This window comes from Coregonus clupeaformis, unplaced genomic scaffold, assembly GCF_020615455.1.
Source record: "Coregonus clupeaformis isolate EN_2021a unplaced genomic scaffold, ASM2061545v1 scaf0075, whole genome shotgun sequence".
NCBI lineage: Eukaryota > Metazoa > Chordata > Actinopteri > Salmoniformes > Salmonidae > Coregonus > Coregonus clupeaformis.
The window spans coordinates 496,308-514,346 of record NW_025533530.1 but is presented as its reverse complement, the minus strand read 5'-3'; the positions used below and the strand labels follow the sequence as shown (position 1 = coordinate 514,346).

Sequence of the window (18,039 nt, the reverse complement as noted above, 5' to 3'; positions counted from 1 at the left end):
ACTGAGACCCACTACCTGATGGAGTCTCACAGAGCACTACTGAGACCCACTACCTGATGGAGTCTCACAGAACACTGCTGAGACCCACTACCTGATGGAGTCTCACAGAACACTACTGAACAATACTACCTGATGGAGTCTCACAGAGCACTACTGAGACCCACTACCTGATGGAGTCTCACAGAGCACTACTGAGACCCACTACCTGATGGAGTCTCACAGAGCACTACTGAGACCCACTACCTGATGGAGTCTCACAGAGCACTACTGAGACCCACTACCTGATGGAGTCTCACAGAACACTACTGAACAATACTACCTGATGGAGTCTCACAGAACACTACTGAGACCCACTACCTGATGGAGTCTCACAGAGCACTACTGAGACCCACTACCTGATGGAGTCTCACAGAACACTACTGAGACCCACTACCTGATGGAGTCTCACAGAGCACTACTGAGACACACTACCTGATGGAGTCTCACAGAGCACTACTGAGACACACCACCTGATGGAGTCTCACAGAGCACTACTGAGACCCACTACCTGATGGAGTCTCACAGAGCACTACTGAGACCCACTACCTGATGGAGTCTCACAGAACACTACTGAGACCCACTACCTGATGGAGTCTCACAGAGCACTACTGAGACCCACTACCTGATGGAGTCTCACAGAGCACTACTGAGACACACCACCTGATGGAGTCTCACAGAGTCACTACTGAGACCCACTACCTGATGGAGTCTCACAGAGCACTACTGAGACCCACTACCTGATGGAGTCTCACAGAACACTACTGAGACCCACTACCTGATGGAGTCTCACAGAGCACTACTGAGACCCACTACCTGATGGAGTCTCACAGAGCACTACTGAGACACACCACCTGATGGAGTCTCACAGAGCACTACTGAGACCCACTACCTGATGGAGTCTCACAGAGCACTACTGAGACCCACTACCTGATGGAGTCTCACAGAACACTACTGAGACCCACTACCTGATGGAGTCTCACAGAGCACTACTGAGACCCACTACCTGATGGAGTCTCACAGAACACTACTGAACAATACAGAGAAATACAGTCCTGAGGAATCAATGGTTCTGTCAGACTCAGTAGGAAAGAGTTATTCTCCTGTCCGTCTGTCTGCTCTGCTCCATGTAACAACAGGTTCACCATCTGCATCCTACATTTAGGGAATAGGGTGCCATTTGGGACTAACACCGTCTTCTAGTCAGAATGCTGGTTTGTGGAATAGTCCTCCTACCCAATGCAGTGGCAGCCGTATTGATCTGGGTTCAACACAGACAGACAGACGCTGAGATGAAAGAGGTGGTCTAGCTGTGTTTGGAGTTCAGGGATATTAAAAAGGGACCCAAGGCCATTCAGATTAACCTGTTTTTGTCCAAAAAGACAAGGAGTGCCCTCGTCACCCTATTCAAATAAAAAAATTTATTCGCCTCATGCGCCGAATAGACCTTACAGTGAAATGCTTACTTACAAGCCCTTAACCAACAATGCAGTTTTAAGAAAAAAAGTGTTATGTAAGAAATAGACAAGTACAAAATTAAAAATAATAATAATTAAAGTGCTGCAGTAAATAAAATAACAATAGGGAGGCTATATACAGGGGGTACCGGTACAGAGTCAATATACAGGCTATACACAGGGGGGACCGGTACAGAGTCAATATACAGGCTATATACAGCTATATACAGGGGGTACCGGTACAGAGTCAATGGGAAATAACAGTAGGGAGGCTATATACAGGGGGGCACCGGTACAGAGTCAATGGGAAATAACAGTAGGGAGGCTATATACAGGGGGTACTGACAGAGTCAATGGGAAATAACAGTAGGGAGGCTATATACAGGGGGTACCGGTACAGAGTCAATGGGAAATAACAGTAGGGAGGCTATATACAGGGGGTACCCGGTACAGAGTCAATGGGAAATAACAGTAGGGAGGCTATATACAGGGGGTACCGGTACAGAGTCAATGGGAAATAACAGTAGGGAGGCTATATACAGGGGGTACCGGTACAGAGGCAATGGGAAATAACAGTAGGGAGGCTATATACAGGGGTACCGGTACAGAGTCAATGGGAAATAACAGTAGGAGGCTATATACAGGGGGTACCGGTACAGAGTCAATGGGAAATAACAGTAGGAGGCTATATACAGGGGGTACCGGTACAGAGTCAATGGGAAATAACAGTAGGGAGGCTATATACAGGGGGTACCGGTACAGAGTCAATGGGAAATAACAGTAGGAGGCTATATACAGGGGGTACCGTACAGAGTCAATGGGAAATAACAGTAGGAGGCTATATACAGGGGGTACCGGTACAGAGTCAATGGGAAATAACAGTAGGGAGGCTATATACAGGGGGTACCGGTGCAGAGTCAATGGGAAATAACAATAGCGAGGCTATATACAGGGGGGCACCGGTACAGAGTCAATGGGAAATAACAGTAGGGAGGCTATATACAGGGGGGCACCGGTACAGAGTCAAGGTGCGAGGGCATCGGTTAGTCGAGGTAATTGAGGTAATATGTACATGTGGGTAGCGTTAAAGTGACTATGCATAGATAATAAACAGAGTAGCAGCAGCGTAAAAAGAGGGGGTGGGGTGGGGGAGGGGGTGGGGGAACAATGCAAATAGTCCGGATAGCCATGATTAGCTGTTCAGGAGTCTTATGGCTTGGGGGTACATTTACATTACATTTTAGTCATTTAGCAGACGCTCTTATCCAGAGCAATTAGGGTTAAGTGCCTTGCTCAAGGGCACATCGACAGATTTTTCACCTAGTCGGCTCGGGGATTAGAACCAGCGACCTTTCGGTTACTGGCACAACGCTCTTAATCACTAAGCTACCTGCCGCCCCAGAAGCTGTTAAGGAGCCTTTTGGACCTAGACTTGGCGCTCTGCCATGCGGTAGCAGAGAGAACAGTCTATGACTAGGGTGGCTGGAGTATTTGACAATTTTGAGGGCCTTCCTCTGACACTGCCTGGTATAGAGGTCCTGGATGGTAGGAAGCTTTGCCCCAGTGATGTACTGGGCCGTACACACTACCCTCTGTAGTGCCTTGCGGTCGGAGGACGAGCAGTTGCCATACCAGACGGTGATGCAACCAGTCAGGATGCTCTCGATGGTGCAGCTGTAGAACTTTTTGAGGATCTGAGGACCCATGCCAAATCTTTTCAGTCTCCTGAGGGGGAATAGGCGTTGTCGTGCCCTCTTCACGACTGTCTTGGTGTGTTTGGACCATGATAGTTTGTTGGTGATGTGGACACCAAGGAACTTGAAGCTCTCAACCTGCTCCACTACAGCCCCGTCGATGTGAATGGGGGCGTGCTCAGTCCTCTTTTTTTTCCTGTAGTCCACAATAAATGAAAACGTACATTCAAAAGTTGTTCTGCTACAATACAACTAATAAAACGAAGTACCTACAGTGAGGGAAAAAAGTATTTGATCCCCTGCTGATTTTGTACGTTTGCCCACTGACAAAGACATGATCAGTCTATAATTTTAATGGTAGGTTTATTTGAACAGTGAGAGACAGAATAACAACAAAAAAATCCAGAAAAATGCATGTAATTTTTTTTATATATTGATTTGCATTTTAATGAGGGAAATAAGTATTTGACCCCCTCTCGATCAGAAAGGTTTCTGGCTCCCAGGTGTCCTTTATACAGGTAACGAGCTGAGATTAGGAACACACTCTTAAAGGGAGTACTCCTAATCTCAGTTTGTTACCTATATAAAAGACACCTGTCCACAGAAGCAATCAATCAATCAGATTCCAAACTCTCCATCATGGCCAAGACCAAAGAGCTCTCCAAGGATGTCAGAGACAATATTGTAGACTTACACAAGGCTGGAATGGGCTACAAGACCATCGCCAAGCAGCTTGGTGAGAAGGTGACAACAGTTGGCCCGTCTGAAGTTTGCCAATGAACATCTGAATGATTCAGAGGAGAACTGGGTGAAAGTGTTGTGTTCAGATGAGACCAAAATTGAGCTCTTTGGCATCAACTCAACTCGCCGTGTTTGGAGGAGGAGGAATGCTGCCTATGACCCCAAGAACACCATCCCCACCGTCAAACATGGAGGTGGAAACATTATGCTTTGGGGGTGTTTTTCTGCTAAGGGGACAGGACAACTTCACCGCATCAAAGGAACGATGGACGGGGCTATGTACCGTCAAATCTTGGGTGAGAACCTCCTTCCCTCAGCCAGGGCATTGAAAATGGGTCGTGGAGGGGTATTCCAGCATGACAATGACCCAAAACACACGGCCAAGGCAACAAAGGAGTGGCTCAAGAAGAAGCACATTAAGGTCCTGGAGTGGCCTAGCCAGTCTCCAGACCTTAATCCCATAGAAAATCTGTGGAGGGAGCTGAAGGTTCGAGTTGCCAAACGTCAGGCTTGAAACCTTAATGACTTGGAGAAGATCTGCAAAGAGGAGTGGGACAAAATCCCTCCTGAGATGTGTGCAAACCTGGTGGCCAACTACAAGAAACGTCTGACCTCTGTGATTGCCAACAAGGGTTTTGCCACCAAGTCATGTTTTGTTCAAATACTTATTTCCCTCATTTAAAAAGCAAATCAATTTATAACATTTTTGACATGCGTTTTTCTGGATTTTTTTGTTGTTATTCTGTCTCTCACTGTTCAAATAAACCTACCATTAAAATTATAGACTGATCATGTCTTTGTCAGTGTGCAAACGTACAAAATCAGCAGGGGATCAAATACTTTTTTCCATCACTGTATAATATATGCATTCGGAAAGTATTCAGACCCCTTTACTTTTTCCACATTTTGTTACGTTACAGCCTTATTCTAAAATGGATTAAATAAAAAAATGTCCTCATCAATCTACACACAATAACCCATAATGAAAAAGCGAAAACAGGTTTTTAGACATTTTTGCAAATGTATTAAAAATAAAAAACAGAAACCTTATTTACATAAGTATTCAGACCCTTTGCTATGAGACTCGAAATTGAGCTCAGGTGCATCCTGTTTCCATTGATCATCCTTGTGATTTTTCCACAACTTGATTGGAGTCCACCTGTGGTAAATTCAATTGTTTGGACATGATTTGGAAAGGCACACACCTGTCTATATAAGATCCCACTGTTGACAGTGCATGTCAGAGCAAAAACCAAGCCATGAGGTTGAAGGAATTGTCCGTAGAGCTCCGAGACAGGATCGTGTCGAGGCACAGATCTGGGGGAAGGGTACCAAAAAATGTCTACAGCATTGAAGGTCCCCAAGAACACAGTGGCCTCCATCATTCTTAAATGGAAGAAGTTTGGAACCACCAAGACTCTTCCTAGAGCTGGCCGCCCGGCCAAACTGAGCAATCGGGAGAGAAGGGCCTTGGTCAAGGAGGTGACCAAGAACCCGATGGTCACTCTGAAAGAGTTCCAGAGTTCCTCTGTGGAGATGGGAGAACCTTCCAGAAGGACAACCATCTCTGCAGCACTCCACCAATCAGGCCTTTATGGTAGAGTGGCCAGACGGAATCCACTCCTCAGTAAAAGACCACTCTGACAGAACTACAGAGTTCCTTGGCTGAGATGGGAGAAGGTGCCAGAAGGACAACAGTCTCTACAGCACTTCACCAATCTGGGCATTATGGGAGAGTTGCCAGACGGAACCCACTCCTGAGAAAAAGCACATGACAGCACACCTGGAGTTTGCAGAAAGGCACGTGAAAGACTTTGAGAGCATAAGGCAAAATATTCTGTGGTCTGATGAGACAAAAATGTACTCTTTGGCCTGAATGCAAAGTGCTCTCTGGAGAAACCAGGCACAGCTCATCACCCGTCTAAAACCATCCCTACCATGAAGCATGTTGGTGGCAGCATCATGCTATGGGGATGCTTTTTAGCGGCAGGGACTAGGAGGTAAGGATAGAGGGAACAATGAATGGACCCAAATACGGACAAATCCTTAATAAGAACCTGCTTCAGAGACTAGGGCAAAGATTTACGTTCCAACAGGATAATGACCCCCAGCATACAGCCAAAGCAATGCTGGAATGACTTAAGAACAACAATGTGAAAGTCATTGAATGGCCCAGCCAATGCCCAGACTTGAATCCCATTGAAAATCTGTGGAAAGACTTGAAGATTGCTGTTCACCGCCACTCCCCATCTAACTTAACAAAGCTTGAGAAAATCTGCAAGGAAGAACGGGAGAAAATCCCAAAATCCAGATGTGCAAAGCTGATACAGACATACCCAAGACGACTCAAAGCCCCAAAGGTGCTTCTACAAAGTATTGACTCGGGTGTGAATGCTTATGTAAATGGGATATTTCTGTATTTAATTTTCAATAAATGTGACAAAAATTCTGAAAACATGTTTTCACTTTGTTATTATGGGGTATTGTGTGTAGATGGGTGAGAACAACATCTATTTAATCAATTTTGAATTCAGGCTGAAACACAAAAAAATGTGGAATAAGTTAAGGGGGAATTAATACTTTCTGAAGGCATTGTATGTATTTTGAAATACTTTTCAAAATTAAATTGTTTAAAGGCATATAGTATTGTTATTTGACCTGTTCTAAGGCCAAATATTACAAATATATTATTTTAAATCATTGTTGTTTGTGGCCTACAGCCATTTCTGTATTGTACTATATTCAGGGCTCTATTCAATTAGATCTGCTTTAGTCAACATCTGCATAGCGGTTGTTTTGGCGGTGAACTGAGTTAGAGCAGTCAAATCCACAAGCGGCTCCTAGCATTATATTTAATGCGCACATTGCCATTGGCTGCACGGAGCATTAAGAGAAATCCCATGCAGCCTTGTTTACAAGTTGGAACACAGGACTGTGAGATGTAATCTACGCCTCGATTAGGCTGATAGAAATCGTCATTATTTTGTTGAATGATTTTGCATCATTATTTCTATATAGCCTTCACTTTATCGTTCTGAACATCTAATGAGAGAGTGGGACGGGTGTGGCTTCGTGACAGAGGGTGTGGCTTCGCAGTTACACCTCTGACATCACCAAAACATCAGCTATGAGAGGTGTCGGCTGTCGCCAGTTAACGCTTGATCTGATTGAATGGAGTATGTTGTAGGATCTATAGAATAAAGAGGATGTATAAAAGCTACGTTGTAGGATCTATAGAAGGGCCCTATAAAGTCTGCGCTACGGACGGAATCACGGAATTCAACAATATTCAAAAAGGTATTGAATGTAGTAGGAAATGAACTAAATGTAAATGCATTGAACATATTAGAAAATGCATACATTTTCCCAAGTTAATCATAAGACATAAACAAAATTCATCAGTGATTTGTATTTCCTTGTAACTTTCTGAAACGACACAGGAATGCCTGTGTGTGTGTGTGTGTGTGTGCGTGTGTCTACACTTTGTGTAGCTGTTAGCGATGATGCTAACGATAACCTTCTGTTAGAGATTAAAAGGCTTTCCCAAAAATCTTCTCAATTAAATGTTATCTACAAAGTACCCTGTGCCTACCTGGCAGAATGATATCATGATTATTTGCATCAATCTAGTGGCGCACTTGCATTAAAGGGTAACTACACCCAAAAATCTAAATGTATTTTATTTTTCCCAGACGGAGACCACAAAAGTGGTTTAAGCATTGTTGTGGACCAATTTTGTTCTAAAAATAAAATGTTGAGCGCAAAAACCTGTTAAATTTGGGAAAAAACAAAACGGAATCAGGCAAAAATACAACAGATTTTATACAATACCTGACTCTTACCCTGTCTCCGGCCCCTAACCTCTGACCCTGCTTGTGATGATGTCACCCCTTAACTCTGTGATGTCATCATTCCCAGACCCACGGCCGCTGTACCGTGAGGAGACCATCGTGATCGCCCTGGCGTCTGTCTCCATAGTAGCGGTGCTGATCGTGGCGCTGTTCTTCGGGTACCGCATGCTGAGTGGAGACAGGAAACAGGGACTACACAACATGGACATGATGGAGGCAGCAGCCTCAGAACCCAGTCTCGACCTGGACAGCCTTAAACTACTAGAGGTGAGCTGTTATAGTTGGAATAAGGTTACAATGGCCTCTAACACCACATTATTGTCTCTTCTTAGAACTGTAGTAACCTTTTTCTCACTGGCTCTGTCTCATTAAACAGCTGCTGTGTTGCTTATAGAAGACTGACACTGTCTCTGTCTCCAACCATCTTTCTTTCACCTTCTCCCTGTCCCTCTCCATCTATCCCCTCCCAGATGATTGGTCGAGGGCGGTATGGCTCTGTGTATAAGGGTTCTCTAGACGAGCGTCCCGTGGCGGTCAAGGTGTTCACCTACCAGAACCGCCAGAACTTTGTCAATGAGCGAGCCATCTACCGCGTCCCCCTGCTGGAGCACGATAACATCGCACGATTCATCGTTGGAGACGAGAGACTTACAGCCGACGGACGCATGGAGTACCTACTGGTCATGGAGTATTACCCTCTTGTAAGTATACTGGCCTCTAGTGGGCTCTACTGGGTTCTACTGGGCTCTACTGGCCTCTAGTGGGCTCTACTGGGTTCTACTGGGCTCTACTGGGCTCTACTGGGCTCTACTGGGTTCTAGTGGGCTCTACTGGGTTCTACTGGGCTCTACTGGGTTCTACTGGGCTCTACTGGGTTCTACTGGGCTCTACTGGCCTCTAGTAGGCTCTACTGGGTTCTACTGGATTCTACTGGGCTCTACTGGGCTCTACTGGGCTCTACTGGGCTCTACTGGGCTCTACTGGGCTCTACTGGGTTCTACTGGGTTCTACTGGGATCTACTAGGCTCTACTGGGATCTACTGGCCTCTAGTGGGCTCTACTGGCCTCTAGTGGGCTCTAGTGGGCTCTACTGGGCTCTACTGGGCTCTACTGGGTTCTACTGGCCTCTAGTGGGCTCTACTGGGTTCTACTGGGATCTACTAGGCTCTACTGGGATCTACTGGCCTCTACTGGGTTCAACTGGGCTCTACAGGGCTCTATTGGGTTATACTGGCCTCTACTGGGCTCTACTGGGTTCTACTGGGTTTTACTGGGCTCTACTGGGTTCTACTGGGTTCTACTGGGCTCTACTGGGTTCTACTGGGCTCCACTGGCATCTACTGGGCTCCACTGGCATCTACTGGGCTCTGTTGGACTCTACAGGCTTCTACTGGGCTCTACTGGGTTCTACTGGGCTCTACTGGGTCTACAGGGTTAAATGGGCTCTACTGGGCTCTGCTGGCCTTACTGGGTTCTACTAGGCTCTACTGCGTTCTACTGGCCTCTACTGGGTTCTAATAGGCTTTACAGGGCTCTACAGGGTTCTACTGGGATCTACTGGGTTCTACTGGGCTCTACTGGCCTATACTGGGCTTCGCTGTCCTCTACAGGGTTCTACTGGCCTCTACTGGGTTCTACTGGGTTCTACACGGTTCTACTAGGCTCTACTGGGCTCTGCTGGCCTTACTGGGTTCTACAGCGTTCAACTAGCCTCTACTGGGCTCTACTGTCTTTATAGGGTTTTACTGGCCTCTATTAGGCTCTAATGGGTTCTACTGGCCTCTACAGGGTTCTGGTAGCTCTACTGAGTTCTACTGGGTTCTACTGGCCTCTACTTGGTTCTACAGGGTTCTACTGGGCTCTACTGTCCTCTACTGGGCTCTGCTGGCCTCTGGCCTCTATTGGGTTCTACTGGGATCTACTGGGCTCTACTGTCCTCTACTGGGTTCTACTGGGCTCTACTGGGCTCTGCTGGCCTTATAGGGTTCTACTGGGCTCTACTGTCCTCTACTGGGTTATACTGGGCTCTACTGGGCTCTGCTGGCCTTATAGGGTTCTACAGGGTTCTACTGTCCTCTACTGGGCTCTGCTGGCCTTATAGATTTCTACAGGGTTCTACTGTCCTCTACTGGGCTCTGCTGGCCTCTGGCCTCTACTGGGCTCTAATGTCCTCTACTGGGCTCTGCTGGCCTCTGATCTCTATTGGGTTCTACTGGGCTCTAATGGGTTCTACAGGGTTCTGATGGCTCTACTGGGTTCTACTGAGTTCTACTGGGCTCTAATGGGTTCTGATGGCTCTACTGGGTTCTACTGAGTTCTACTGGGTTCTACACTTACAAAGGGCAGGGTGGACAACTACTGGTCATGGAATATTACCTTCATGTGAGTCCTGGGGTCTAGCAGAATTTTACTGCAGCAATTAATCATCTGAACCTCTATTCCGCTCCCATCACTCTCTCTGTCAGAAGGTTTCCTGTCTCTGTCTGTCATAGAACTAGAATAGAATAGATTCTGTATCGTCTCAGCAGATATTTCTGTTGATGATTGGGGATAAATTTCTATTTACACCAAGTCATCTTGGGTTTCTCCTAATAATTATTGGTGCATAATGCCCGTCTCTCTCTCTCTCTCTCTCTCTCTCTCTCTCTCTCTCTCTCTCTCTCTCTCTCTCTCTCTCTCTCTCTCTCTCTCTCTCTCTCTCTCTCTCTCTCTCTCTCTCTCGCTCTCGCTCTCGCTCTCGCTCTCGCTCTCGCTCTCGCTCTCGCTCTCGCTCTCGCTCTCTCTCTCTCTCTCTCTCTCTTGCTCTCTCTTTCTCTTTCTCTTTCTCTTTCTCTTTCTCTCTCTCTCTCTCTCTCTCTCTCTCTCTCTCTCTCTCTCTCTCTCTCTCTCTCTCTCTCTCTCTCTCTCTCTCTCTCTCTCTCTCTCTCTCTCTCTCTCTCTCTCTCTCTCTTGCTCTCTCTGTCTCACTCTCTGTCTCTCTCTGTCTCTCGCTCCTTCTTCTAGATTAGTAATGTTATTGTAACCCTGCTGTGTTTGAGGGTAACGCCTGTTTCCTTTCTATATCCACTACCTCTGAAGCACACACAAAGTCCGATACGCACACTGACGCACGCACGCACACACAGAACACACACAGTCAGACACACAGAGAACATACACACACATACACATTGTCTGAAATGACTGTTTGTTTTGTTTTCTGTCAACCCACAGCATAGCATTCCTGTCTCTCCATTAGTTAAACATGGAATTACTGCTCTGTCTGTCTCTGTCTGTTTTCCCAGACTAACCGAACCAGCTCAGTGCCAGACACAGCACATTAACTCACACCTCTGCTGCTTCCATCAAATACAGAACTACTGCTTTGTTCTCACCTCCCAAATAGCACCCTATTCCCTATATAGTGCACTACTTTATAGGGCTCTGTTCAGAAGTAGTGCGCTATGTTGGGACTAGGGTACCATTTGGGACGCAGTCTGTAGATCAGTAGACTGTAGATCAGTAGACTGTAGATCAGTAGACTGTAGATCAGTAGACTGTAGATCAGTAGACTGTAGATCAGTAGACTGTAGATCAGTAGACTGTAGATCAGTAGACTGTAGATCAGTAGACTGTAGATCAGTAGACTGTAGATCAGTAGATCAGTAGACTGTAGATCAGTAGACTGTAGATCTGTAAACTGTAGATCAGTAGACTGTAGATCAGTAAACTGTAGATCAGTAGACTGTAGATCAGTAAACTGTAGATCAGTAGACTGTAGATCAGTAAACTGTAGATCAGTAGACTGTAGATCAGTAGATCAGTAGACTGTAGACTGTAGATCAGTAAACTGTAGATCAGTAGACTGTAGATCAGTAAACTGTAGATCAGTAGACTGTAGATCAGTAGACTGTAGATCAGTAGATCAGTAGACTGTAGATCAGTAGACTGTAGATCTGTAGACTGTAGATCAGTAAACTGTAGATCAGTAGACTGTAGATCAGTAAACTGTAGATCAGTAGACTGTAGATCAGTAGACTGTAGATCAGTAGATCAGTAGACTGTAGATCAGTAGACTGTAGATCTGTAGACTGTAGATCAGTAGACTGTAGATCAGTAGATCAGTAGACTGTAGACTGTAGATCAGTAGACTGTAGATCAGTAGACTGTAGATCAGTAGACTGTAGATCTGTAGACTGTAGATCAGTAGACTGTAGATCAGTAGATCAGTAGACTGTAGACTGTAGATCAGTAAACTGTAGATCAGTAGACTGTAGATCAGTAAACTGTAGATCAGTAGATCTGTAGATCAGTAGATCAGTAGACTGTAGATCAGTAGACTGTAGATCAGTAGACTGTAGATCAGTAGACTGTAGATCAGTAGACTGTAGATCAGTAGATCAGTAGACTGTAGATCAGTAGACTGTAGATCAGTAGATCAGTAGACTGTAGACTGTAGATCTGTAGACTGTAGATCAGTAGATCAGTAGACTGTAGACTGTAGATCAGTAGACTGTAGATCAGTAGACTGTAGATCTGTAGACTGTAGATCAGTAGACTGTAGATCAGTAGATCAGTAGATCAGTAGACTGTAGATCAGTAGACTGTAGATCAGTAGACTGTAGATCTGTAGACTGTAGATCAGTAGACTGTAGATCAGTAGACTGTAGATCAGTAGACTGTAGATCAGTAGACTGTAGATCAGTAGACTGTAGATCAGTAGACTGTAGATCAGTAGACTGTAGACTGTAGATCAGTAAACTGTAGATCAGTAGACTGTAGATCAGTAGACTGTAGATCAGTAGACTGTAGATCAGTAGACTGTAGATCAGTAAACTGTAGATCTGTAGACTGTAGATCAGTAAACTGTAGATCTGTAGACTGTAGATCAGTAAACTGTAGATCAGTAGACTGTAGATCAGTAGACTGTAGATCAGTAGACTGTAGACTGTAGATCAGTAAACTGTAGATCAGTAGACTGTAGACTGTAGATCAGTAAACTGTAGATCAGTAGACTGTAGACTGTAGATCAGTAGACTGTAGATCAGTAGACTGTAGATCTGTAGATCAGTAGACTGTAGATCAGTAGACTGTAGATCAGTAGACTGTAGACTGTAGATCAGTAAACTGTAGATCAGTAGACTGTAGATCAGTAGACTGTAGATCAGTAGACTGTAGATCAGTAGATCAGTAGATCAGTAGACTGTAGATCAGTAAACTGTAGATCAGTAGACTGTAGATCAGTAAACTGTAGATCAGTAGACTGTAGATCTGTAGATCAGTAGACTGTAGATCAGTAGACTGTAGATCAGTAGATCAGTAGACTGTAGACTGTAGATCAGTAGACTGTAGATCAGTAGACTGTAGATCAGTAGACTGTAGATCAGTAGACTGTAGATCAGTAGACTGTAGATCTGTAGATCAGTAGACTGTAGATCAGTAGACTGTAGATCAGTAGACTGTAGATCAGTAAACTGTAGATCAGTAGATCTGTAGATCAGTAGACTGTAGATCAGTAGACTGTAGATCAGTAGACTGTAGATCAGTAGACTGTAGATCAGTAGACTGTAGATCTGTAGACTGTAGATCAGTAGACTGTAGATCAGTAAACTGTAGATCAGTAGACTGTAGATCAGTAGACTGTAGATCAGTAGACTGTAGATCAGTAAACTGTAGATCAGTAGACTGTAGATCAGTAGACTGTAGATCTGTAGATCAGTAGACTGTAGATCAGTAGACTGTAGACTGTAGATCAGTAGACTGTAGATCAGTAGACTGTAGATCAGTAGACTGTAGATCAGTAGACTGTAGATCAGTAGACTGTAGATCTGTAGACTGTAGATCTGTAAACTGTAGATCAGTAGACTGTAGATCAGTAGACTGTAGATCAGTAGACTGTAGATCAGTAAACTGTAGATCAGTAGACTGTAGACTGTAGATCAGTAGACTGTAGATCAGTAGACTGTAGATCTGTAGATCAGTAGACTGTAGATCAGTAGACTGTAGATCAGTAGACTGTAGATCAGTAGACTGTAGATCAGTAGACTGTAGATCTGTAGACTGTAGATCAGTAGACTGTAGTGTAAATGCTCTGGTACTGCTACGTTGGAAAATAACCACTACTACAGTAAATGTTTATGTTCTCTTCTAAAAGCTGTTTTGCTTGCCTGAGTGAAACACTCCGTATTGGCCAGCGCTCAGAGTTAAGTCTCTCTTTCTCAATTCAATTCGATTTCAATGTAAGGGCTTTATTGGCATGGGAAACGTATGTTAACGTTGCCAAAGCAAGTGAAGTAGATAGTAAACAAAAGTGAAATAAACAATAAATATTAACAGTAAACATTACACTCAGAAGTTCCAAAAGAATAAAGACATTTCAAATGTCATATTATGTATATATACAGTGTTGTAATGATGTGCAAATAGTTAAAGTACAAATGGGAAAATAAATACACATAAATATGGGTTGTATTTACAATGGTGTTTGTTCTTCACTGGTTGCCCTTTTCTTGTGGCAACAGGTCACATCTTGCAGCTGTGATGGCACACTGTGGTATTTCACCCAGTAGATAAGGGAGTTTATCAAAATTGGGTTTGTTTTCAAATTCTTTGTGGATCGCTGTAATCTGAGGGAAATATGTGTCTCTAATATGGTCATACATTTGGCAGGAGGTTAGGAAGTGCAGCTCAGTTTCCACCTCATTTTGTGGGCAGTGTGCACATAGCCTGTCTTCTCTTGAGAGCCAGATCTGCCTACGGCGGCCTTTCTCAATAGCAAGGCTATGCTCACTGAGTCTGTACATAGTCAAAGCTTTCCTTAAGTTTGGGTCAGTCACAGTGGTCAGGTATTCTGTCACTGTGTACTCTCTGTTTAGGGCCAAATAGCATTCTAGTTTGCTCTGTTTTTTTGTTTGTTCTTTCCAATGTGTCAAGTAATTCTCTTTTTGTTTTCTCATGATTTGGTTGGGTCTAATTGTATTGTTGTCCTGGGGCTGTGTGGGGTCTGTTTGTGTTTGTGAACAGAGCCCCAGGACCAGCTTACTTAGGGGACTCTTCTCCAAGTTCATCTCTCTGTAGGTGATGGCTTTGTTATGGAAGGTTTGGGAATCGCTTCCTTTTAAGTGGTTATAGAATTTAACGGCTCTTTTCTGGATTTTTATAATTAGCGGGTATCGGCCTAATTCTGCTCTGCATGCATTATTTGGTGTTTTACGTTGTACACGGAGGATGTTTTTGCAGAATTCTGCATGCAGAGTCTCAATTTGGTGTTTGTCCCATTTTGTGAATTCTTGGTTGGTGAGCGGACCCCAGACCTCACAACCATAAAGGGCAATGGGTTATATAACTGATTCAAGTATTTTTTGCCAGATCCTAATTGGTATGTCGAATTTTATGTTCCTTTTGATGGCATAGAAGGCCCTTCTTGCCTTGTCTCTCAGATCGTTCACAGCTTTGTGGAAGTTACCTGTGGCACTGATGTTTAGGCCGAGGTATGTATAGTTTTTTGTGTGCTCTAGGGCAACGGTGTCTAGATGGAATTTGTATTTGTGGTCCTGGCAACTGGACCTTTTTTGGAACACCATTATTTTTGTCTTACTGAGATTAACTGTCAGGGCCCAGGTCTGACAGAATCTGTGCTGAAGATCTAGGTGCTGCTGTAGGCCCTCCTTGGTTGGTGACAAAAGCACCAGATCATCAGCAAACAGAAGACATTTGACTTCAGATTCTAGTAGGGTGAGGCCGGGTGCTGCAGACTGTTCTAGTGCCCTCGCCAATTTTTTGCCAATTTTAACCGCGCACTTGTTGTTTGTGTACATGGATTTTATAATGTCGTATGTTTTTCCCCCAACCCCACTTTCCATCAATTTGTATAGCAGACCCTCATGCCAAATTCAGTCAAAAGCTTTTTTGAAATCAACAAAGCATGAGAAGACTTTGCCTTTGTTTTGGTTTGTTTGTTTGTCAGTTAGGGTGTGCAGGGTGAATACGTGGTCTGTCATACGGTAATTTGGTAAAAAGCCAATTTGACATTTGCTCAGTACATTGTTTTCACTGAGGAAATGAACTAGTCTGCTGTTAATGATAATGCAGAGGATTTTCCCAAGGTTGCTGTTGACGCATATCCCACGGTAGTTATTGGGTTAAATTTGTCTCCACTTTTGTGGATTGGGGTGATCAGTCCTTGGTTCCAAATATTGGGGAAGATGCCAGAGCTAAGGATGATGTTAAAGAGTTTAAGTACAGCCAATTGGAATTTGTGGTCTGTATATTTTATCATTTCATTGAGGATACCATCAACACCACATTACTTTTTGGGTTGGAGGGTTTGTATTTTGTCCTGTAGTTCATTCAATGTAATTGGAGAATCCAGTGGGTTCTGGTAGTCTTTAATAGTTGATTCTAAGATTTGTATTTGATCATGTATATGTTTTTGCTGGTTGTTATTTGTTATAGGGCCAAAAAGATTGGAGAAGTGGTTTACAAATACATCTCCGTTTTGGATAGATAACTCTTCGTGTTGTTGTTTGTTTAGTGTTTTCCAATTTTCCCAGATGTGGTTAGAGTCTATGGATTCTTCAATTACATTGAGCTGATTTCTGACGTGCTGTTCCTTCTTTTTCCGTAGTGTATTTCTGTGTTGTTTTAGTGATTCACCATAGTGAAGGCGTAGGCTCAGGTTTTCTGGGTCTCTATGTTTTTGGTTGGATAGGTTTCTCAATTGCTTTCTTAGGTTTTTGCATTCTTCATCAAACCATTTATCACTGTTGTTACTTTTCTTTGGTTTTCTGTTAGAGATTTTTAGATTTGATAGGGAAGCTGAGAGGTCAAATATACTGTTTAGGTTTTCTACTGCCAAGTTTACAGCTTCACTATTACAGTGGAACGTTTAGTCCAGGAAGTTGTCTAAAAGGGATTTAATTTGTTGTCGCCTAATAGTTTTTTGGTAGGTTTCTACACTACTTTCCTTCCATCTGTAGCATTTCTTAATATTATTCAGTTCCTTTGGCTTTGATGCCTCATGATTGAGTATTGCTCTGTTCAAGTAGACTGTGATTTTGCTGTGGTCTGATAGGGGTGTCAGTGGGCTGACTGTGAACGCTCTGAGAGACTCTGGGTTGAGGTCAGTGATAAAGTAATCTACAGTACTACTGCCAAGAGATGAGCTATAGGTGTACCTACCATAGGAGTCTCCTCGAAGCCTACCATTGACTATGTACATACCCAGCGTCCGACAGAGCTGCAGGAGTTGTGACCCGTTTTTGTTGGTTATGTTGTCGTAGTTGTGTCTAGGGGGGCATATGGGGGAGGGAATGCTGTCACCTCCAGGTAGGTGTTTGTCCCCCTGTTTGCTGAGGGTGTCAGGTTCTTGTCCAGTTCTGGCATTTAGGTCGCCACAGACTAGTGTCCCTGGGCCTGGTAATGATTGATTTCCCCCTCTAGGATGGAGAAGCTGTCTTCATTAAAGTATGGGGATTCTAGTTGGGGGATATAGGTAGCACACAGGAGGAAATGTTTCTCTGTTGAGATAATTTCCTTTTGAATTTCTAGCCAAATGTAAAATGTTCCTGTTTTGATTAATTTAAGAGAGTGAGTTAGGTCTGCTCTATACCTGATCTGGGGGGCCTAAATGGGGTGTTAATTGGTGGGGGTGGGGGTGTGGATGTGGCTGGTGGTGCTGTGGTCTGGATGTAGGTCCTCTCGGCGGGGGTCCTCTATGTGTAGGTCCGGGGGGGGGGGCCGCAGGTCTGGGAGAGTGTCTCGCTGGTCTGGGCGGGGTGTCTGTTGATCTGTTGCTCCAGTGTGAGGTGTTGGGTCTGCGGTTGAGGGCGATATCCTTTAGGGTCCGGGCGAAGGTGGGCACTGCTGCCTTGTATAGGTGGACCTGGTCGTAAAGGCTGTTCAAGTACAGGGTGGAGTGGTGGGCCAGGTAGACATTTGGTTTTGAGGCACAGTCACAGGAAATACTTTTGTTTACCTAATGTATGGTAGCAGGGTGGGAGTCTTTCCGTGGTAACAGGGTTGAGATAACCACTTGTGCGTTGGGGAAAGTGGAAGAAGCTCTTTCTATCACTCCCTTGAGTGCTGTGGCCACCCTTTCCTGCTGTGTTCTCAGGTCGTTTGTGCCTGTGTGTATTATTATGTGGCTGGGTGATCCTAGTTGGTCCTCAGACAGAAGGTCTAGGGCGCGCTGGGTGTTTGGACACCAGAGTTTAGACACTGTGTGTTTGGGAAAAAGTGTATTTTCTTGTATATATTTCCAGTTTGAGTCCATAAGGAGTA

General features: G+C 44.4%; 1 protein-coding gene across 1 annotated transcript in view; it reads left to right on the top strand.

Annotated features, from left to right (window-relative positions):
- The window catches only part of bmpr2b (bone morphogenetic protein receptor, type II b (serine/threonine kinase)), a 121,687-nt gene that overhangs the window by 58,067 nt on the left and 45,581 nt on the right, over positions 1-18,039 (top strand). The window contains exons 4-5 of the mRNA XM_045213046.1: positions 7,847-8,046; positions 8,250-8,480. Coding sequence (XP_045068981.1) covers positions 7,847-8,046; positions 8,250-8,480 — 431 coding nt within the window. The remainder of the gene's footprint in view (positions 1-7,846; positions 8,047-8,249; positions 8,481-18,039) is intronic.